General features: G+C 39.0%; 1 protein-coding gene across 1 annotated transcript in view; it reads left to right on the top strand.

Moving 5' to 3' along the window:
* The window catches only part of LOC121523017 (ribosomal RNA processing protein 1 homolog B-like), a 28,149-nt gene extending 5,019 nt beyond the window's left edge, over positions 1–23,130 (top strand). The window contains exons 7-16 of the mRNA XM_041807745.1: positions 3,209–3,273; positions 3,603–3,802; positions 4,520–4,650; positions 7,585–7,682; positions 11,980–11,999; positions 12,106–12,258; positions 14,975–16,323; positions 16,411–16,575; positions 21,014–21,080; positions 22,759–23,130. Of these exons, the coding sequence (XP_041663679.1) occupies positions 3,209–3,273; positions 3,603–3,802; positions 4,520–4,650; positions 7,585–7,682; positions 11,980–11,999; positions 12,106–12,258; positions 14,975–16,323; positions 16,411–16,575; positions 21,014–21,080; positions 22,759–22,976 (2,466 nt within the window). The 3' untranslated portion in view covers positions 22,977–23,130. The remainder of the gene's footprint in view (positions 1–3,208; positions 3,274–3,602; positions 3,803–4,519; positions 4,651–7,584; positions 7,683–11,979; positions 12,000–12,105; positions 12,259–14,974; positions 16,324–16,410; positions 16,576–21,013; positions 21,081–22,758) is intronic.
* The last annotated feature ends 483 nt before the right edge of the window (positions 23,131–23,613 follow it).

The following is a 23,613-nucleotide window of genomic DNA, read 5'->3' as shown; positions in this document are numbered from 1 at the left end:
AGCCTCAGTTTTCGGAGCATACTGGGAATTTTCAGACTGTTTCTCTGTAAGATCACTTCTCTTTTAAATGGGGAATAATTTCATTCACAGAGCTAACTAAAGAAAGAGTTTTGGCCCAGCGGGGAGAATTGGGATGCAGCCCTGGTAGTTTAAAAGGAGCAGCAGACCTCAATCTTAAGCTTTCAGAGTCTGAAATGAAGTTTTCCTCTGTCTGGGTCACTAAAAGTGAAAGAAATCATTAAAACCTAATCCCTGACTTCTCAACTTTAGAGTTCATGGTCAGGAGATTTATAATTCAGGGGTTTAATGTCTCACTGCTGTCCTGAGAAAAGGAAAGTGTTCATTACTTCTCATATTGGAATTTTTTATAGTGAAATGAAAATAGGTGAAGGAAACAGAATACTTCTTAAACTTTGTCTTCATTCAGCACCCATTGTTTAGTCTTGTTTGATTTAATCTGCACTTCAAACAGTTGGAAGCTCACTTATCCGTCGATTTAGTTATTTTTCTCATCTGTCTCCATGGTGATGTGTTTATTAATCCATCAAACAGGATGGGGGAGACACAGCTGAGATATTTGACTGATCATCTTAATGTTTTAAAAATTATTATGCAGTACCTGTGCTGTTGTGAGTCTGACTCATCTAACGATGGTACTGGCAGAAAGAGGTCTAAAGTCAACATGAGGCTTTATGCTCATCTATTGCTTTTAAATACATTAGCTCAAGAGCAACTTGAGGGATTTTCTTTAAACTTTTTACACGTGTCTACTCTGATTCAGAAATGATCTGATTAGATTTTGAATAGAATATGAAACACCCACTGTTGATGTCACAGTTCACAAAGAAGAACCAACTATTTTTGGTTCCAGCTGAGAACCAATTTTTCAGGTTTCGAACCTTTTTTTTTTTGGTTTGCAAGTGCTGGCCAGTTCAAAATTAGGTTCCAGAACAGGAACTGGCACAGAGCCCTGCTGGTCTGAAAGGCCTATGATTGGCGTGTCATGGACCCTATCAGTCTGTGGTCCTGCTGGGATGTCATGAAGCCCAGGTTGCTCTGAGAGCAGCCTTCAGCTGGTCTGTATAGTTGAGTCTGGTGTCTCTCATCTTCCTCTTGACAATTTCTCAGAGATTCTCTGCGGGGTTCAGGTCAGACCAGTTGACTGGCCAATTAAACACCATAGTCAGTAAACCAGTTTCTGGTAGTTTTGGCTTTAATGTCGGAAGATGAAAAGGACATCAGTATGTCCATAAAAATTCTCTGCAGATGGAAGCACGAAGGGCTGGAAATTTCCCTTTTTGAATATAATTACAGGAGGAAAAGAACATTTTCCATTCATTCAATTTCATTGAGATGCGCTAGTATGTAGTGGCATGCATGTATGCAAAGTGCATCAAATCAGTGCTAACTATGTCCTAAGTTACTAAACTCATTCAGTCAAATCAGTTTGATTTTGTTTTTGTTTTTTTAGCTCAAGCTTTTGTAGTTTTACTCAGAGCTTTGTTGGAGAGTTGTAACTCTAAAATCGGATTCTTAAAACACTAAAATAAAACTAACTGTGATGGAAGCGGGGAAAAAGAGGATAAAAAACAGAGGGCAGCGTGACTCTAGTCTGGATGCTGCTCTGATGAGGACTGTCAGTGAAGTCGAGTAAAATCCACTTCTAGCTGACAGCACTGTCAACAGCCCTGCTGGAGAGCTCTGCTTGGATTTTATAAATGAATCTGAGCAGCATGCACTCTTTACTCCCTCTGACTGTGTTGTTTTCAGCTCATAGATGATTACAAAGACTTTAAAATGAGACTTGGGATAAATACGAAATGCAATGCTGCAGGCTGTTGGCCACAAGCTGTTGTAGTTTCATTTTACTAAGTACAGATGTGGACTGAGTAAAGACAACTGATCATTTCAAACAACGGATGAAAGGGGTTAAAGCTGTATGTTTCAGAATAAAGTACGTATGGCAAAACAGTTAGTGATGGAGGTTGTAACCAAGCTCTGTTAGTACTGTTACCTCTATAGAGTCTTGTTGTTCTACCATTTCACGGATGCAGAAACATACATCAGTTCTTTCAAGGGCAAGCATTAGCTAAGAGCACATCAGCATTGTGGTTCAAATTAAATCAAATGTGAAAACTTGGAAAAGACTGCTGTTGGTACAAGCCTGAACTCTTAATACTGAATTTAGCTACTTCAGGGCAGTTGTTCTCCTCTTCTGCTCAGTATAGCCATGAAAAGCCTTGTTGAACTTTTAAGCAAGTCCTGCTTGTTGAAAATATTAATTCAGTGTTGGAATCAGCAGAATAAAAGCTCATTAAGTCATGTACCAAGCTGGCTGACAGTTGTATAATATCAAGTGTGTAAGGTAGCTCAGTAAAATGACTATTATGTGAATGTAAAAAAACCCACTTCCAAAAAAGTTGGGGCGCTGTTTAAAATGTAAATAACAGCGGTCAATGATTGGCAAATCTCAGAAACCCATATTTTATTCACAATAGCACATATCAGATGTTGAAACTGAGCAATTTTACCATAGCAAATACATTAGCTCAATATGAATTTGATGGCAGCATCACATCTCAAAAAAGGAGGGACACGACAACTTGGATAAAAAGCTGGAGGAGCATTTAGCAACTAATTAGGTTAATTGGCAACAGGTCAGTAACATGACTGGGTACTGAAGGAGCATTTTAGAGAGGCAGAGTCTCTCAGAACAAAAGATGGACAGAGGTTCACCATTCTTTGAAAAGGATAAGAAAATTGTGTTTTTTGTTTGTTTTTTCTAAGGGATTTACAATAGACTCATGGAATCATGACCTTTTATACTTTTGAATTTGAGCTGAGCTTAGACCACTTCTGTTAAATGTTATTTTAATTGATAAGGAGAATTAACAATGGTCTAAATGTCAAGGAAATGAAGGATCCCCATCCCTGATTATACTCAGGGTCATGTAACCTAATTCTGTGATGTCTTTTTCTAAAGTATTTGTTGAATGCCTCTGTCATTTTTACAAGGAAGAGAAGCAATTAGTCATTTTTCTCTTTTGGTTTGTTCAAGTTGGAGTAGTTTCATATCACCCAGCCCTAATTACTGTTGATAGAAACACAGTTCAGTAAACCCCAACACTCATCTCTTCTTCTAGAGCTTTGTTTTGAGTACATACACAACATTTAATGTGTTTTGTTTTTTAAAAATTTGTCTTCACAGCTCACTGCTGATCAGAACTTGATATTCATCGAGCCGTTCTGCAAAACAGCAGCTAAGACAAAGGAGTAAGTCACCGCCACCTCAGCCTCTCTGTTTTAAATCAGTCCATTACAAGATAATTTTGTGTCTGCTAGCCGTCCTTGGAATATTTTTTCTGTACTTCTGTGTGGCTTAGCAGAACTTCTGTGAGTTCTCTGTTTGAAATCCTGACATCTTTATTGTTTAGCAAAGTTAAGCATGTTTTTGTTTCTCAAAGCTGCTCTGTAGATTTTGATAAGCCTTAGCTGAAATTCTTCAGAATATTAAACACTACTTAAAAGCAGCTAACAGCTTTCTTTACTCATCCTTGTGTGCTTGTTGGATCATCTGCTGCTTCTTTTTGTTTGTTTTGTAGTCGGGTTCTTTTCGGAGCCATCTGCAACAGCATCTTCAGCTCCATCATTGATCAGGCTCCGTTTGCCATTGAGGATTTAATGAAGGAGATCAAAGGAGCTCAGGAGTCTGACTCTGATTCAGGACAGGCCTCTGAAGAGGATGAAGAGGAGCAAATGGCAACAAGAAAGCCTGCCAGTAAGAAAGGAAAGCAGATTAACGGTACGTCTGTAGAGAAATGCAAAGAAAATCAATGAAATGACAGTTCAGACCAGGTATTTGTAGACTTGAACTTTTAATAAGTGTTTCAAAGATTTCATCAGGGATACCCTGATCATATTTTGTTGCTGCTGATACTGATCATATTTTAGAGTTTAGTTTTAGAGTTTTATCAGCTAGTTTAGTGGTTGGTCAGTCTACTTTGTTCTGTAGTTTACTGTGACCTCCTAATGCTGATGTGCTTGATACTTAACAGCGGCAGTCCATCAGCCCATATAATAACACTGCTGCAGTGCTTCTCTCAAATACCAGAGTATTAACCTTGTGATCAGTTTTATGATCAGTAACTATAAGCTTTAATTCTAATCAGCCAATCATCTATATTTAAAGAAAATCAATTGGTCATTGCCCACTGGAGGCCTCTTTAAAAATACAGCTTCAGAAAGAGATGCCCTTGATATCCTCCAGAGTTTTCTGCTTGTTTTTGTAGAAGTAGGTTCCTCCAAAAGTCTCCATAGATTTAAATGGTTAGCAGTAGCTTTTCTTACATTTAAAAAGTGCCTTTAATCAAAACAAAATAAAAATCTTTATATTGCCAGGGGAAATATGCAAGCTGAAGGCTGAATATTTCAATAAAGGGTAAATAAATTACCTAAGGGGTTCAGGGACACACTGTTTACATTAAACATTACTTCAGTTTTGCTTTTTTCTTGCTTTCAGGTAAAAAATTAAATGATATTGAGGGAGAGGATGATGAAGAGGATGAAGATGAGGATGATGATGAACTTCCTGAGTTAGACGACTCTGACATGGAGATGCCACGTGATGAAAACGTCGGACCAGTCCTTCAGGTAAAAGATGGGGACCTGACTCTCTCCCTTTATAATTTTAACTCTTTATTTGTTCCTGCCGTGCAATTCACTGTTTATTAGTTTTTTAGTTCATTCAGTTTCATTTATTTAAAGAGGAAAGCCGCAGAGGTTAAGAATTTAATTTACACTGGTGTCATGGGAAAGACAGGAAGCAGGCAGTTTTAACAAAGACTATTACAAACAGGTCACCTCAGAGCTCATCAGTTACCACCCTTTTCCCCTGGCAGTTACTTCACTTGTAGCAGCCCACAGCTGATATTCGCAGCTCCACCAATCAGAGATGTTGTTGTTGTGAACTGATTGTGGGAAATGAAGATAGTGGTAGTGCTGTCGCCAGGATTGGGAATACATCACATTTTTCTTAAAACAAGACCAATAATATACAAAACTGGGTCTTTTCCGTGCCCTTGTATCATGATTTCTCTCTCAGGTAGCTTGTGGTAAGTACTTTGAATGGTTCTGGCATTCTGGCTAATAATCAAATCTTAAAAGCAGCATAGATTTCATAATGTGGCTGATAAGGGACAGTAGGAAAGACAGAGTGGGCAGGTCTAATCCTCGCTTCCTTCGGGTCCTGTCTATGATGTCTGAAAGGCATTTTAAGAAATTTCAAGGTAGATGAACCTCAGCAGAAACTCTGGGGTTTAGTAACTCTTAACTGAATCCAAGCTGAATGGGCTGCAAACCTGAAGTCCCCTTTGCCAATTTCAAGATTTTTTTTTCACAGCTTGATTATTATATTAGATTAGATTAGAGTAGATTAGATTCTTTAATTGTCATAGTGGGAGAAAATTACAGGAAAATTCAAGGCTCAAGGTTAAAAAAACAGCCTGTTCAAAAAAAGGTGATATATGTAATATATAATATAACTACCAACACATGCTGTAAACATAGAATAGGTAGTGTAGACATCAAATGAGCATATGTGTAGAACTGCTTTACCAAATTCTGAGATGCTGCATGTATACACACCACTCACTATCTTGCAAGCAGATATTGCATGAGTCAAGTTCAACAACTGACTTTCTGATGTTTGAAGAAACCTGAAATAATCCATCCAATAATCTTTGCTTTCAGTTGTGCCTGCAGCTGATAAGACTTTCTCATCCATTTACTGGTAGTTTGTTTTGATCTGAAGTGTGGGCTGCATCGTGCAGTCAAGTATCTGCTGCCACCTGTTGGACTTTTTTACTGCACCATAGGGGTAACCTGACACGCAAAATAGACTGTTTCATATATCCTTTGCCTGGGATATATTTCACATTCATGGGGAAACCTCACATAAAAAGGGTTTGGGAAGGGCAGGACAGAAAGCATCTGTTTCTGGAGATAAAATAAAATGCTTCAAAATGTTTTGATTGTGTGTACATTTGAGTCAACATTGTTTTGTTGCCCAATTTCACCCAAAACTAGCTAAATGCAGCGGAGAGACTACACCCATCTGTTACAATGTATAACGTAGCTTCCTGGCTGGTAAAACCATCAAGTCCTTCTTGAAGAAGCAAAGCTCACTGAAATCACTGGAGGCTAATGCCACTTCTACTACTTGGTACCTCATACAACTCAAAAATACTGAAATATCCCTTTAATGCTTAAAGTAAAAGGAAAGGCTGAATTGCAGAGGAATCTCAGCTACTTTTCCAACTATACGCTGTATATTGATGTCTGCCTTTCAGAATTTAAAATTAAGAGTTTCAAAAAGAAAAAAAATCTTTAAAGGTGACTGGCTGAATCCTCTGTCTTTTACATTCATTATGGACCAATCAGAGTGGCAAGAAAAAATTACTTGGGCATGCGCTTCTCTGGTTGTAATCTGAACTCCACAGGCAGGCGTTGTTGTAGTTTAGAAACAGTGGCGCTTTTTGGTGGATAAAACTCATGGCAAACTGATCGGGGTAGTGCAGAAACATCTTCACCATGAAAAGCTTTCAGTGTGGCTCTTTGCTCCTTTTAAACAAAGAAATGTGGTCCAGTTGGCTACTTCCTAGCTAATCGCTACACAGGTCATCGTTGTTTACCGGCTTCTAGTACAGCTAAACGTTGCCTGTTGCTTTGCAGAATGGATTTTCCTGATGACAGACATAGAGTGACCTATCCATCTGCTGAGATGGTTATTTTAAAACTGCAGTCATATCATTTGCAGCCATATCACTTCTGTAACATCGGTATAACATCAATACGCAAATTGATAAGGAGCACATGACCATGTATTGCCATATTGATGCTTTAAATGCAGGCCTAACTCTGGACTTGATTAAACACAACAGATTAACTCCTGCAGATGATATGGCTGCTTAATCTCTGAGAAACATGGTACAAATTCATCTTTCTTTTTTGAAAGCAAATCAAGCATTTCTGAAGGAAAGGTGAAACAGCACAGAATCCGAGTCCTGCTTTTTCAATTTCCTCCATTAGAGATAATAATAATAATAATAATAATAATAATAATAATAATAATAATAATAGCTTGGACTTATATAGCGCCTTTCATGAGACCCAAGGTCACTTTACAGAAGAGTGGAAAACAAGACAACACATGAGACAAACACTAAGTTGAGTGTATGTAGGGGACAGGTTTAGGTGAGACTGTAGGCTGTAGATGATTCAGGGCCGCCATGTCAGTCCACCATGAAATTTGAAGACTTTAAGTGTTCAAACAAACCTTAAATCTGGCTGGAGCATATCTTTCGGAGTCCCATTAGAAAGAAACAAACAGAAAATCAGTGTTCAAACTGATGACTTTTTGGAAAACATCTGCTGGAGTGAAAAGCCTTAAATTGTGTCTGCAGGTTGAATGTTGTTTGCTTCATTCTGAGGCGTTTTATCTGCTCATCAGTTTGATTCAGGAGAGACACGTAACAGTGATTAGTCTGGTTTCTGATGAGCTGTTTGTGTCTGTCTGTCTGTGTGTAGTTTGATTATGCGGCCCTGGCAAACAAACTGTTCGAGTTAGCCAGCCGGAGCAACACACCAAGCCACAACAGGCAGAGACTCTACAAGATCATCAAAGTGTGAGTACAAGCTTCATACAACACTAGGAGTTGGTGTTTTTTATGTTTTTATGCATGTGTGTATGGCTGTGTTAATGATAGATAACCAGCAGCTTTGACAAACTTTCAACATACCTGTTCTTTCTGCCTCTGAGTGTTTTATCACAGCTGTTTTGAAAAACTAATAGAAAACCAATAGTGTTTAATTGATAATCATCTTGAGGGTTTTTTTGAGTTGAGTTTTTTAGCCCTTTTTGATTAAATTATTTTCTAATTGTCTTTTAATTACACTCATACTTAATTTGAAAAAAAGTAATTATTGTGAAAATGGGTAAGAGCATGAGGTTTAAAAAATTACTGCTTAGACTCCATTTATTCTAGCAGGCATAGAGCAGATGCTGATTAAAGACATGCATAATAAATAAAATGGATAAGGATTAGCACTCATCTGTTCATTATGTCAACAGGATGTAATAGGTTCCTTGCAGCCATGTGATCTTGCTGATGTGCAAAAGTCAGATTAAGGGTGCAGGAAGTGAAGAGCAGTGGGTAGGAATCAGGAATGGAGGAGTGTTAGCTAAGAATTTCCAACCTTTATCAAATCCAAGAAGCTGAAATGCTCATGGATACCATCACTTTCGGTCCAGCACAAATCAGCATAAGCTGCCCAAGAGGGCCTCATCCTCACTCTGTCTCTAAAACTGCTGCGCAACCAGAGCCTGCCATAGCTCACCTGTCTGCCACCGGTGCCCTTCCACCCGACACTGCAGCCAGGGATGGCTTGATACGGCTAGGGGCAAAGCTGAAAGCACCCATCAGCTCTGCTCCATCCCAGCAAGCGCCGTGGCATAGGGTCAATGACCGCAGCAGGAAAGGGAGACACTCCTCCTGTTTACCTGGTCACTTTTCTGTCCAGCTTCAGAACAAATGCGACATCCTTGATTCACAGGATTTCCCTCCTCTCTCCCACGGCTCCTCATCACCCCTGCTGTCCAGCGGGCTGTGGTGCTCTGTGTCTCCTCCCGCTGCCCATCCGTGAGGCACACCTGAGCACTCCTCCCATCGCAGAGTTTGCCACTCTTCACACCAGTGCCGCGGCCGAAGCCTGAAGCTCCCTGCTTCTCCAAATCGTCTCCATCCACCTCCTCTCCTCCAGATGATCCATCAAAACAGCTCTAGTCTGCTGCTGTTTGCACGCGCCCAGCAGCAAAAGTGTGGCTCGGAGCCTCAGTCTCCCCTACTGTCCTCATCTGCCGGTATGCAGCCTGGAGCAAACACTGGAACAGTTGCTGAAGAATATTTGAACTTTCCACCTGTTCTCATGGTTGGATTGTCAATGGTTTGGATCAACAGGTGTCTCATCAGCTGTCTTCCAGGTGCCCTCATCAACAACGTCAATAACTCCACCCTAGAGCTGCTACGTCACCACTCATCCATCTCATCTGTTTTGGTGCACACTGACACTAATGATCTCAGGATTCACTCCTGCAAAGCCTTCACCCTCTGACGTGGGGTTAAGTCCAAAAGTAACATGTCCTGTTCAAGTAGTAACAAACAACAGGTCCAAGTCCCATACAACATATTGCTCCAGAAGAACTTTTAGATTACATGGACCACCTAAAACTCCTTGGAGAAACAGTGAAAATGATGGCTAAGAGAAGGAAGTGGAGAAAGAACAAGTCACATGAAAACCTTGACAGCTATAAAAGATCACTTTACAGCTAAAACAAAGAAATGAAACTGTCCAGACAATCTTACATTTCTAATATGATAAATAATAACTAATCCACTGAAAAACTCCCCACCAGAACTCCTTTCTAATGCCAAATGTGACAAGTTTGTCATCTTCTTTCACAAGAAAGTTTCCCTTCTTAGAGGTGATGTCCTAAATTCTCTCTGGAACTCACCGGATCCTGTCTCATTGCTAAATAGTTTGACTTCCATTGGCTCAAAGCACACTCTCTCTCTGGTAACTCACAAAATGTAGAGGAAGTTATTCAGAGTCCAGGGAAAGGTCTTAAGTCCAGCACCTGCTCTCTTGATTCATTTCCCACCAAATGGCTTAAAGCTGTCTCTCATTGTCTAATAAATCATATAGTCAACATTATTAATAGCTCTCTGCAAACTGGCATTTGCTCTGCTGCTCTTAAATGTGCTGTCATAACTCCTGTGTTAAAGGAAAAACAACTTAGATCCATTAATCATCAGTAACTATAGACCTATCTCCAACCTCCCTTTCATCAGCAAAATTCTGGAAAAGTTGTTTTCAACCAAGTCAACGATTATCTCTTAACAAATAATATACATGATAAATACCAGTCTGGCTTTACTACCAACCATAGTACAGAAACAACACTTGTAATCTGTGACCTCAGGATCAACAGTGACACTCAAAAAACTTCAATCCTTGTCCTGCTTGATCTTACAGCTGCCCGTGATACTGTAGATCATGAAATTGCCATTCACAGACCACAGTTCTGTTGGTTTATCTGGTTCTGTCCTTAAGTGGTTCTCATCCTGCCTACAAAATAGAAAGTTCTTTGTTTCAATAGGTAATTTAATTCTACTGAAAGACATGTCTTCTCTGGTGTTCCACAGGGCTCAATCCTTGGGCCATTACTTTTTAGCTTATATACGCTCCCACTCCAAGAAGTCATTAATAAACACAATATATCATACCACTCATATGCTGATGACACACAACTGTACATTTCTATTCCTTCAGGTGATTTTAGTTCAGTAAATAAACTTTTACATTGCATAAGGGATATTAACAGTTGGATGGCAAACAATTTCCTAAAACTTAACCCTGATAAAACTGAAATACTAATTGTTGGCCCCAAAAAACAAAGTACACAACTTCAATTGCATCTAGATTCAATATCCATGAACTGCAGTGAGCACGTCTGAAATGTTGGCGTCATTTTGGACTCAGAACTCAACTTTGAAACCCACATATCTAGTATCACTAAAACTTCATTCTGTCATTTTGAAAAATGTATCCAAAGTCAGATCATTCATCAACCAAGGTCATGCAGAAAAATTAATCCATGTATTTGTCTGCACCAGGTTACCTTACTGTAACGCACTATATGCCAGGCTACCAAAACAATCACTTAGTAAGCTACAGTTAATTCAAAACACAGCTGCCAGAGTCCTAACACGCACCAGGAAATATGATCACATCACTCCAGTCCTCAGAACACTCATTGGCTCCTCATTTAATTTAGAATCATTTGTAAAATCCTCCTACTAGTCCATAAAGCTTTCCATCGTTCAGCCCCTGAATACATTTCTGACCTGCTCGCAGTTTATAACACAACCAGACCCCTCAGGTCCTCAGGTGAAGGTCTTTTAACCGTACCTAGAATCAGAACAAAGGCTACTGAGGGGGCCTTCTGTTACTGTGGTCCTTTTCTCTGGAACACCCTCCCTGCAGACCTGAGGTCTATCACAACTGTGTCTTTATTTAAAAGTAAACTAAAAACATATCTATTCTCTAAAGCATACGAATAATTTCTGTGTGTTTATGTGATTCATGTGTGGCCACATGTGCTCTTTAGTTTCCCATTGTTTAATTTCTGTCTTGTCTCTGATGTGATTATTCACAAGCCTTCTAAAGGGTTTTTATGATTGAGGAAATAATTGTTGATGTTTTTAAACCCTCCTTGTAAAGCACTTTGATCTTTCCTGTAATGAAATGTGATATATAAATAAAGCATATATAGGTGGACCTGCATGCGGCAGTTTCCATCAGAAAGCCATTGGCTTTGGTCCCTACGCTTTACAAAAAGTGATTTTTACCACAGGTTAAGTGATTTACCTGGAGAGGAGGTGATCAATATCACTAATGACTCAGTCCTGCAGACCTCCTCCTACAGGTCTAGACAGATGAAGGAAGATGAGAGTCAGGAGGAGTCTTGTACTAAGCCAAGACGCTAGCTTTAACTGCTTTTCGCCATCATTTTGCCAAACCTACTTTAAATGGAAACACAGATTTACTATTAAGATGATAAATCTTGTGGGATGAGTGAAGAAAATAAATCGTTTAGTGTGTAGTTTTTATTTAAAAAAAAAAAAAAAAAAAAACTTAAAAAAATAAAAGTGTGAGCTATGAGTACAGTAGCTGATATTTTCAATTTAGTCAAATGATACACTTTTGTTCGAGATGATATGGCATAGTTATATGATTGAAGCACACAAGGGAAGTTCTTGGTTCTTTCTAAATTGTGGAGCTGTGTTTTTTTCCTGCTTTTGCTATCAACTTATGTCCAAACTAATGTTTTATATTCTCTTTCTCTCTTCTGTCACATTTCAGGCTGCGTGACCTCAGTGAAGGTAGGAGCTTCCATCTTTTCTTCTCTTTGGTTTTAAAATTTATGAAAACAGAATCACTCTTGGTAATCTTTGACCTTACTCTGTCTCCTCCTTACTTTCCTGGCAGGCGTCTTCCCCCAAGACGAGTACCCGGAGGAGGTATCAACAGACGAGGACGACGATGATTTTGGCAGCAGAAGAAGGATGAAGAAACGAAGACGGAACAGGGAGGAGGAGGAAGAAGAGGAGGAGGAGGCACCAGCTGCCAAGAAGAAAAAAGGTATGATTTTAAACCTGCTAGGAGAGTGGTGGAGATGAAAACCAACAGTCATTCGAAGATTATCAGAAAAATACATAATGAAAAATGTAGACAATTAAACAACCTAGAATAAATGTGAAAAAGAATTATAGATGTTGGACTTTTGCTCTTATCTTCATTGATTTTGTAGGAAAAGAGATGTTTCTTTACTTAAAAATCTACAAGAATGCTCTTTTTGCTAGAAAAAGTTGACTATAAACAGTATAAAAGAATGCTGGTTAACATGAAGATGGGTGTCAACATGTGCACCAAATTCAAATCTGCAGCAGCGAATTATAAATTAGTTATACAAATTTAATGTAATGTTTGAGGCCCAGTTGTATGGTTCCTCGGTGTGTATCAGTATTTGTATTTGCCCCTGTCATACTTTAGACATTGCAGTTTGGAGCATGCAGTCACACAATGAATATTTGTGAATGGAGAAAAATGGCAACCACATATGGCTTCAACACAGTATCCCCACCCAACTGTGGTGGTGATAAGGCTCATAACTGTTTGCTAACTGCTTTTAAACAACAAACAAAAAAGAAGCTTACACAATAAAACACAGTTAAATGTAAGAGCAACTAGAAGGAAGACAGTGGAGAAACACGCTGGATTGTAAATTCTCTCTTTCCCCTCCTGTGTTTACATAAAGCAATTGGTTGTCGGTTATGGCTCACACAAGCACTTATTTAGCATAGTTTTGTTTATCTCTTTTTTTTTTTTTTAATGTTTAACCCCTAAAGACCATACCAACCCGTCCCACAGGGGTGGTTTGAGCAACACAACATGGACACATTTGTGTCAGCTAGTTTTAAATGCGGTTATATTTCCTGTTAAGTGGCATGTCTGATTGAAGCTCAGTCTTCTCAATCACATACTTGCATGTTGAGGTTTTTCACTTCAGATGAGAATATAACCAGAATATTTTTAGAATTTGACATTGTACCACAGCCTGTGCATGTGGTAGACAGAGACAGTGGGAGCGCACGCATACATGTGAGCAGTGCAAATATGCAAATCCTTCGTGGACATTAAGTGGAGAGGAACAAGTGCAGGGAAAGGTCTGTGTTTTTCCTGAAATATTTCAACACTTTGTCCCTGTAATACTGTGTCAGCACGAAGTGCAGAGCATTCGTCTGTGCCACACACTCAAGAGCTATTCCAAATAAGTTCATATTGTCCTGGGAATCTATAATGTTTTTTTGTCTTTCTTGTTGACAGACAAGTATAGTTTTGTGTTACATTGACTTGTTTCCATGGCTAAGTTCTTGCAGTTTTCTGCAGAAGAGTCACATGATTTTGCTGTGTGTTTGATCTTACGCAGGTTTGGTCGTCCTGTCTTGATTGACAGGATGACCATGCCCCCCTGCTGTTTGGCAACTTTTTTTTAGGACAGCATCCCAGGTATGGGGCAACATATAATGAAAATCACATCATGGATTGGGAAAACACCAGGGTTATTATTCCATAGAGCAATAAGTACTAGGGGTGAGGGGAAAAATCAATACAGCATAGTATTGTAATATTTTGCATGTTGATATTGTATTGATTCAGCAAAGTATCTTTTTTTTTAATTAACTACTAATATAAACTAAAGTCTATGATACTGGAATGTATAATCAGTGGGGTTTTTTCTGCCCACTTGATGATGCTCCAGATTTTGTCAAGTTAGGTTGGCAGATTGTTTAAATCAAATGTATGGACCTACTTTGGATTTTTTTAATGAGCAGGGTACGAGTGAGACAGACATGAAACATTGGGTTTGCAAGGAGTGCCACATGAAAATAAAACACTGCAGTAATACAACAAATGTGTGAGTACGCCTCACTCAGCATCAGCCAGAGACAGCGATGGCTGATGAGGGCAAGGCAAATGCTAAATCATGTAAACAGTTGAAAAATTGGTATAGTTCACGATATCCCATACATGGTATCACGATATTCAATGTATTGCACAGAAAAAAAACACTTCAGAGCTGTCCACTGTCAGTGCTGCATGGCCCTGGAGTGTTTACAGGTTTACTGCAGAGCAGGCCAGCGGGATGTCAGCTTTATGAAAATGTAACGTTGCTGGAGGGTTCCCACTAGACAACCCTGGCAACGTGCTGGTTTCTTGCTACCCATTGGTGTGCACGGTTGACTTGTGGAGGCAAATGGTAATGGATCAGAGATTTCACTGAGCGCTGATCCTGTTTGTACGGCACAAGTATCTTTCGTTTATTCAGAACTTGATTAATCAGTTGATCAACAGAATGCTCAATTACAAAAATTATAGATTACTGCAGCCCTAATATTTGCTGACACTTCAAAATAATCAGTAAGACAAACCCAAAAATATTCAGCCAGGACTTCTTCTTTTTCCTCTTGAATCAAACCTGTACAGAACCACAACCCAAAAACCGAGTTACGAAACCAAACGTTACTCTGCTAGTAATGAATTGCAGTGAAAAAAAAAAAATATGGGGCATCTGAACATGTCACTGTCTCGTCAGTCTTGGCGGTCTGCATTCCAATGTGACCCGCACCTCTCCAACTGAATGGTCAAGGAAACACTAGGGCTAAAGTTAAAAGATTATCCTAAAGGTTTTCCAGATTTGTCTGTTAAAACTGATGAACATGTATAAGTCTAACAGCTGGTGCTGTCTGTAGTTTAAAGTGTGACAACTTTCTGATCCCTGTCTCTGCTTCTTCAGGAAAGAAAAAGAAGACGCCAACACAAGAGGAAGCAAATATAGACTCTGTAAAAGATGAGAGTAAAGCAGCAGCAGAAGGGACTGCAAATGATGGGAAGAAAAAGAAAAGGAAGAAGAAGAAGAAAAAGAAAGAACAGGTAGGGGCTGCTGATGCTGAGGAGAATATAAAAACATCCGAACAGGGGGAGATCATCGTTCAGGATCAGAGTGCAAGCGAAGAGACTGAAGGAGCTAAAACCGAGAGTTCACAAGAAGCAGAGAAACAAACATCATCTGTTAAGGTCACTGAAAGAGACTCTGCAGATGGACAGCCAGAAACTCTGCTCCTCTCCGATGTGAAGACACAGCCATCAGTTACAGTCACAGAAGAAACAAGCCAGCAAACCCCCGACTGCAAGGAGCAACCTGAAAAATCATTAAAGAGCAAGAAAATGAAGCAGAAACTGGAGGAAGAAGAGGAGCTGCAGATCTGTCAGAGTACAGAGATTTCCTCCGAAGCTGTTTCGGAGAAGAAGAAAAAGAAAAAGAAGGCCTCGCAGTCGCAAACGGATGAGGCTATGGCTGAGTCTAAAAAAGGTGAAATAAGGACAGAAACACCAGAGACTGAAACAGAAACTCCAGCCAAGAAGAAGAAAGGCCTAAAGGAGGAGGTAGGCCTTAAGGAGGCTGATGGTAAATCAGAATTAAATGGTGCAAGCACAGAAGCAGATGTCCCAGTTTGCGAGGAAAACAGAATAACTGATTCTACAACTGCAGCAAAGAGGAAGAAGAAGAAAAAGAAGCAACAATCTGCTAATGAGGAGGAGGAACAAAAGGTCGAGGCTGTCACTGAGGGAGAGGGAGAAGAAGTCGATACTGAAGTCCCACAAGATGAGACAGTGGTCCCACGTAAAAAGAAGACAAAGAAGCGAGCTGAGCAGGTGGAAACAACAGCTGAGGCTGCACATGAAAACTCCGCTACCCCCCTAAAGAAGAAATGGAAAAATAACAAGGAAGAATCAGAAGAAGTGGAAGGACGAGCAGCTGAGACAGAAACAACTCAGGTGTTGGAAGCTGAGAAACCACCGTGTGAGACAGAGACACCTGCAAAGAAGAAGAAGAAAAAGAGTGGGAAGCAGCTGGTGATAGAAGCTGAAGTAGATGACATCAATGATTCATCGAGGTTGCAGGTGGTTGGCAGCGAAGACGCAGTGCTCCCACTGGGAGAATCTGAAGTTCTCTCCTCCTCTGGGAAACTGGCCAAAAAGAAGAAGAGGAAGATTCCCGTGGTGTTTGAGTTTGAGGCAGACGAGCTGGAGGCAGCGGCATTGATCAACGGCCTCAACCAGGAGGAGTCAAACGAAGGCAGTGTGAGTGTTTCAAAGAGGTCACATGGTTCAGAATGGACTTAAATGTCTAAAATAAACACTAACTGCTATATTGATTTTTCATTTCAGGATGTGGGCGGGCAGTCAACTCCTCTAGCTGCTAAAAAGTCAAAAAAGAAGACGAAGACGTCCTCAGGGAGTGATTTCATCACATTTCAGAACAAGGCTGCTGTCCCAATGCCGCTCTTCTTCAAAACGAAGGGAGGCCCCGGAACCCCTCTGTCCAGCAAGAAGGTAAAAATCTGATCTTCAAGACTCATCTAAAACAACTTTTGCCTTCTAGCCACTGGTATTATTTCAAAAGGCCATTAGAAATAGGCATGGAGGCATTTAATAACTATATTTAAACATAGAAATTTGCACCTTTACAGTGAAGTCTTTATCATTTATGTTAAAAATACTTTTCATTCAAAGAAAAGATTTGGATTTTTTGTAAGAAACATGTTGGCAACCAACTTTAAAATTTGCGTTATTTCTGAGGTGAACAAACAGACTGTGTAAAATTGTTTTGTCAATGATGCTTGATGCACAGAGCTGTATTTATTTTTATCACGACATTTTTATTTATACCTAGAGACCTCAAAAAGACAACCTGCTGTAAAAAAGGAAAACAAAGACCCATTATGAAAATAAAAATCTCCACCTTATCTCATTGAACAGCGTCATTCACTGCAGGTTCTTTGCTCTAATGTTTGAAGCCTGATACCAAAATACCATTCACATTTAAGAGGTTATTGAGTGGAGATAGGCAGCTATTGAGAAAAACTGTCAATAGGAGGCTGTCTTTTGTTATGTAATATTGAATGACCTAGATGGCTTGAAAGTCTCAACAACAGAAGATATCAGCAATTTTGTTTAAAGTATCTGATGAAATGAGTGAATTTCAGGGGATCTTCAGGTGAATATTGTGAAAAAGTTTTTTTCTGTAATTTGATTCAGAAAGTTTCATTTCCCATACAAAGTGTAATATGTCAAGATTTTTGTTTTAATCTTGATGTTAAGGGCTCACTGCTCACAAGAATCAATTATCTGTCTAAAATTATAATATTGCGTAAAAGTCCTGTTTTTTGTCAGTTATTTGAGTCCTGAAAAGAGCTCTAATCAGCTAATTAACTCCAAACACCTGCAAAGTTTTCCTAAAGCTTAATTTTCATGGAGGAGACTGCTGAATAGACTCTTGTCCAGAAGACAATCATTTACACCCTTTACTAGGAGGGTAGGTCTTAGATGCTCACTGGTGAGAGGACATGCTGTTAGTGTGATGGAGTGATGGAGGGTAAGCCACAGAATGTTGTTGCTGAAAGGATAGACTCTTCTCAGAGTACTTTATCAAGGCATATTCACGAAGGGTTAGCCAGAGAAGGTTATTAGTGAGAGGGTAACTCGGCCTACAGAGGGTTGTCAAACAAAACAGAGTTAAGGACTTAGGGGAGCTCCACAGCAAGTGGACTGAGGCTGGAGCCAGTGGATCAAGAGCATCTGTTTAAAGAAAACAGTAATATACAATTTAGTAGATAAACGTGGGTCACTAGGAGTAGGGCAGGTGTGATATGTTGATATCAGACATCATGCTGGTTTATAGGAAGTGTTTGTTTTTGGCTCTATAAAAAATAGTGACTTATTTTCTTTTTATGTTGTTTAAATCTTCTGACAATGGTGTGATAGAACCTGTCTGACATAGTGAAGTAGGCTAAAAGATCTCAAAAGGCAACACATTATGGCACCATCTAAATAAATTCAAGAACAGAGGAAAAACAAAGTCATTGACATCTATGAGTCTGGAAGGGGTTAAAAGGTCATTTCTACATCTTTGGGACTCCAGTGAACCATGGTGAGAGCCATTGGCCACAAATGGAGAAAACTTTGAATCTTCCTATGAATTGCCAGCTTATCAAAATTACTCCAAGAGCACAGCAACAACTCAACCAGGATGCCACAGAATAACCCAGAACAATGTCTAAAGACCTGCAGGCCTCACTTGACCCAGTTAAGATCTGTGTTCATGATTCAACAATAAGAAAAAAACTGGGCAAAAGTCCTGATGATCTCCAAGAGTTTTGGAAAATATCCTGGGGACTGACCAGACAAAAGTTGAACTTTCTGGAAGGTGACTGCCCTATGCCATCTGGGGTAAAACTAACAGAGCATTCATTAAAAGAACATCAGACCAACAGTCAGACATGGTGGTGGTAGAGTGATGTCTGGGGCTACTTTGCTGCTTCAGGACGAGGACTACCTACTGTAGTTGATGGAACCATGAATTCCGATCTCTACCAGAAAATCCTGAAGACGAACGTCCAACCATCAGTTCCTGACCTCAGACTCAAGCACACTTAGGTTATACAGCAGGACAGTGATTCCAGTGATAAAGGTTTTGGAGTGGCCTAGTCAAAGTGCTAAGAGCTAGCTTTGAATTAATATAGGGGCTCTCTTTTTGCTGATTCAAAATGTTGATGGTTGGGCAGACAAACTAAAGAGCAAACATTTGACTAACAAGATGAGATTGATTTCTGGGTCATCAAACTGTAGCATGGACTGTGAGCAGATCAGAGATGAGTTTGGATTCTGATGGGTTTGATCAAAGTGGCAGCGTAGCAAAAAGAATTGAATATTACATTTAAGATGCTGTTGGGCTGTTAGTTCATCTGCTGCCAGAGCCCTCCATCTCAGCTGCGTCAGTGTGGTGCTACAGGCACCAGCGTCTGTTTCTTTTCTGTTCAGCTTATATAGTATCTTTACTCTGATCTTGGATATTGCATCATGTATTGATGATCTTAGTATCACTGCATCTGAATTGTATGATGTTCTCATGGTGTTCTTTTTTATGGGCTGCTCTGTTTAATTTAATATTTGATTAAAAAAAAAAACAGGGATTTTGTTCATGAGCTTTTCATATTAGGGTTTTAATCAATGTTTTCTCTCTGTTTAAGGTCTGAATACACATTTTTTATTTGCAAACAGCCAAGGAATTCAGCTTTATAAGCCCTGGTATACAAGACACAGCCTGTTGGAGTTTCCTAAGGAGAAAGAAAGATTTATACTGCCTCCCTATGTGATGATTTCCATCAGGCTCAGCAACATCCACAACACACAGTTCCTATGCAGCTGATTCGATCTTTCGGTAGCTTTTTTTTCACTGCATGGAGTTTGCACATTTGCAAACTGTGGCATGGTAGCAAGTCATGCTTCCCACCTCCTCTGGTCACATTATCTAAAATTGAGGAATGTTTTCAGTCATTTCAGCACTGCACAAGGTTTACTTACCTTAAGGTATACTCCCCATTTTTCTAAATGCTCAGTTATGACCTAACAAGGGTGAAGAGATGTTAACCTCCCTTGGTGTACTCTGTGTTATGGTGTATTCCAGCTGAAGAGGCTGCTTGTATTACACAATAAACAGGGATGAACTTTCAATCCAAGCTTTATAGTGGTATGCAAGTCATCCCAGTCCCCGAGCCACAGCCAACTTTTTAGATGGAAAAATAAGTTAAAAAGTGTGAGTTATACAACAGATTTTACAGTAGTTCACAGAGCTGAAAGGAAATTACGAGTTTCATGACAGTATATCAATCTTTGGACAACCATGCAATATTCTCCAATATCACAAAACCTGCCATGATGCAGATCTGGTTTTAGTTTCACGTGATTTACAAGCATATAGACAATATCGGAGAACTTTATGCACCAATTTTGACCGGGTTAAGAAATAGAACTTTTTTGACAGTTATTTGCTAACAGGTTTCTGCTTTTTAAGGGAAACAAACTTTTAACAAAAAGAACAAATACCTGCGTTTCACTTAATGTTGCAAAAAATCATTATTACTTCATTTTGACAGTCCAGATTATCTTAAAATTAGGAACATAACTCTAACTCTGGCTGTTTGCATTCAAACATCTTGGCTATAAAATGGAAAACTGTTTACATTACCAAAAATTAATTTTCCTTTATTGCCCTGCATTTTAATGAAAAGTGATTGATCAATTGTGAGAATTCTGGCCGATCCAAAATAACAGTTTGGCTAATTTTTTTTTTTTTGTCATCAACTGTTGCCACTTGCCTTATTTTTGTGATTGTTCACTTCTTCATCTAGACCAGGGACCAAAATTATTTTTTCTTTTTGAGCAACAGTATAATTATATTCTTTACCACTTTAGTGGGGACAAATTCAACCATAGAAATCCGCAATACAACTTTTTATTAAAATTAATTTTATAAAAATTTTATTTTATAAAAACTAACTGCAGCATAGTCTCTTTAGCCCAAAATAAATCACTACTTTTTCAAATCTGCCTGAACATAAACTATATTTTTAAACCTATATATATATATATATATATATATATATATATATATATATATATATATATATATACACACACATATCCTGGTATGCATAACTTATCTCCATAATTATTTACCACATAGATATAATGCAACTTATCTCTCCTATTTATAACTGAATACTAAAAAAAATGTTCCTTCTGCCCAAAGTCTGACTGTGGGATTGAGTCTTTATAATGAAGTGAATAAATAATAATATATCCTCTCTTTATCCTCTGCTGGAATAGAATTAGATTTACTTATTCCTTGTGGTGCATTCTGTTGTTCCTGTCAGCATTGATTTTAAACTGTCTTTGTGTGACTGACATCTTTTGTGTTTTTGATCAACAGAAGAGTCAGACTCCCAAATCTGAGTCCAAGAAGGTGACATTTGGCCTTAAGAACAACAAGACAGCCGGTAAGAAATCTGTGTTATGATCAGAGGTCAGATTCTCCACTGAAACCTAAGACAGGCCTGGCTTCACAGAGATTATCAGAAATAAAGGCCTGACTCCAAATAAATAGCCTCCTTCTTAAAATGGCCTGGTGCCCTCATGTATTTTGTACATTTTTCTTTGAGGATTTACGGTTGTTACATTTGTAAGGCAGTGCATATCTGCTACATGTATAGACTTAAGTCCAGTTTAGTTATATACAAACAGAATGTCAAAATCAGGACTGATGCCAAAACCAAGGTTTAAAATGACACCTTTATTGACTGTCAGTGTATTTTATGCCACATCTTTTACCTAATATTAAACTTCAGCCAGTGTCAAATTGAAACAATACAACAGATATAAAGCTGCTACTGACGATGGTTAATACTCACCGCATATGCAGATACTGGATATTTGTCAAAAGGGCTGATATTGGTTGGTTCTAATGTTAAACTGATGCATCTTTGCAGCTCTAGGCTCAGAGCTATAGCACCTACAGTATATGCTACAGCAGTGATTAGATGAAGTATAAATCAGGCTTAAGACTTAAGTTATAATAGCCAACTTGTTAAGAAAAGTTGAAATCAAATTGAGCTCGGAACAAAAATGCAGCTACTTGGATAGGCTAGACTTGGAGAGATCATGCATGGAGTTAAGTATGATCAGGCTGGAGTTTAATCTCTATTTACAATGCGCTACACAGAAGTATTCAGTATGCATAGGTGTATAAAACCAGAATAATATGGGTACATTATCATTCGGGCTAAAATAAGAGCACATTATCATTCAGTCTGAACATTACAGAGTGTTCAGAGCAGATTGTCTGTTCTAAAAGAAAGAAAAGATAAAATACCTCTTTGTGTCAGCAGGTAAAGATGTGGAAATTGAGAAGAGCAGCTCCATGCAGAGAGCTAATCGAGGTGTCAGGAGTAATTCACTTGGCTTTTAGTGAAAGATAAAGCTGACAGTCGATCCTGCACCTTTAGAAACACCTACATCATACAGCACACAAATCCTCAGCATACTTCAGGGATAGTCTCATTCTATTCAGAAAAAAATCAGAGCTGCATGACATCAGAAAAAAGCTAATAGTGCAATGTTAATTTCAGTATCGGAATCACTAAACCCTATTTACAGGGCTAGGTTCATGTTTAATTCTTCTGCTTTAATCTACTAATCAAAATTCCCCCATTCTGTTCATTCTCTAACCAGCTTCCACTTCAATTTAGAACAGTTTCAGTCCAACCAACATCTTTAAATGCATTTTAAAAGTCCAAGGCAAGATACTAACATTTCATCAGGTTATTTGGCTCACATCACAAAGCCAAATAAAGTAGTGAAATTTTGGTGTTTTGTCCTCAATAATTTGAATTTTGAAATATGCTGCCTTTTTTTTTTTTTTTTTTTTTTTACTTTTGAGTCATTTTTGAGTTTAAGCTCAGCACACTACTGATAATCTTCACTGATGTTAAGAACAACCTTCCCCTCCAACTGAGTCTATCAGACTACATCAGTGTGTGAATGCAAAGTGATTGGGTGTGAATGGGTCAGAGCCAAGGTTAAGAACCATGGCTCTTACACATAGGCCTTCTGCACATGCGTCAAATAAACGAACTAAATATAATAACCACCTCCTCATTCCTTTCTGTCTCATTTCAGAGTTTAGAAAGACCGACCGCAGCCTGTTGGTTAGTCCAGACGGCTCGTCCCGAGTGCCCTTTGACCCCGAGCAGAAACCCAAATTTGGGGTGTTAAAGTCTCCGCCTACTCCGCTCTCCTCTAAAGTGAGAAAGACCCCCTCCAGCCTAAAGAAGACCAAACTCAATCCTTTAAAAAACACGCCTAAAAGACGACCATCAGCAGCAGATTTCTTCTAAAAGTCAACCCTATAGACTGTTGAATAGGTTTAATGGACTGATTTACACATTTCTGATTTATAAAGAGGTATTTTTATGTTTATCTGTTATCAGTGTTTCCTCTCTGAGTGACTCCATGTTTAATAAAGTTACTCCTTCCAGTTTTCCAATTTTATCACTTTTTCAGCTTCATTTTTTTCTCTCCTTTGAATGCTTTAACACTTGATTTTTGGACCAGTTGCACCTAAAAAGTGGGTGTACCTTCCTTGGCTTGTTCGACCGATGAACACAACGATTGAAGTCTATTTTGGAACAAAACAAGCAAGACTTCATCTCTTAGAAGAGGTGGTCTTGGCTCCTGTCACGTTGTGAATCTTTAGTCTAAGCTGGGCTACAAGAGTGTTTAGCGATTGCTTGAAAGCATTGAGAGATGATCTGAAATCAATGAGTTATTGTGTTTTATTGTCATGTGTTTTGTACCGATCAAAAATAATCATGATTTTGATTTAAAAGTCAAGCAGCCCTACTTCTCAGCCTATCAGAATTTTCATGCTGTTTCCGGTCAGAGCAAAGCTGTCCTTCCAGCTCTATGATTTGTTTGCTCTCTACAAAATCTCTGAGGGCCTGGATGACATCATTTGATAGTTTGTTTACAATC

The sequence above is a fragment of the Cheilinus undulatus genome, linkage group 15, assembly GCF_018320785.1.
Source record: "Cheilinus undulatus linkage group 15, ASM1832078v1, whole genome shotgun sequence".
Classification (NCBI taxonomy): domain Eukaryota; kingdom Metazoa; phylum Chordata; class Actinopteri; order Labriformes; family Labridae; genus Cheilinus; species Cheilinus undulatus.
Note: the sequence above shows the minus strand (reverse complement) of the source record. Positions and strands in the feature narration are given on the sequence as shown.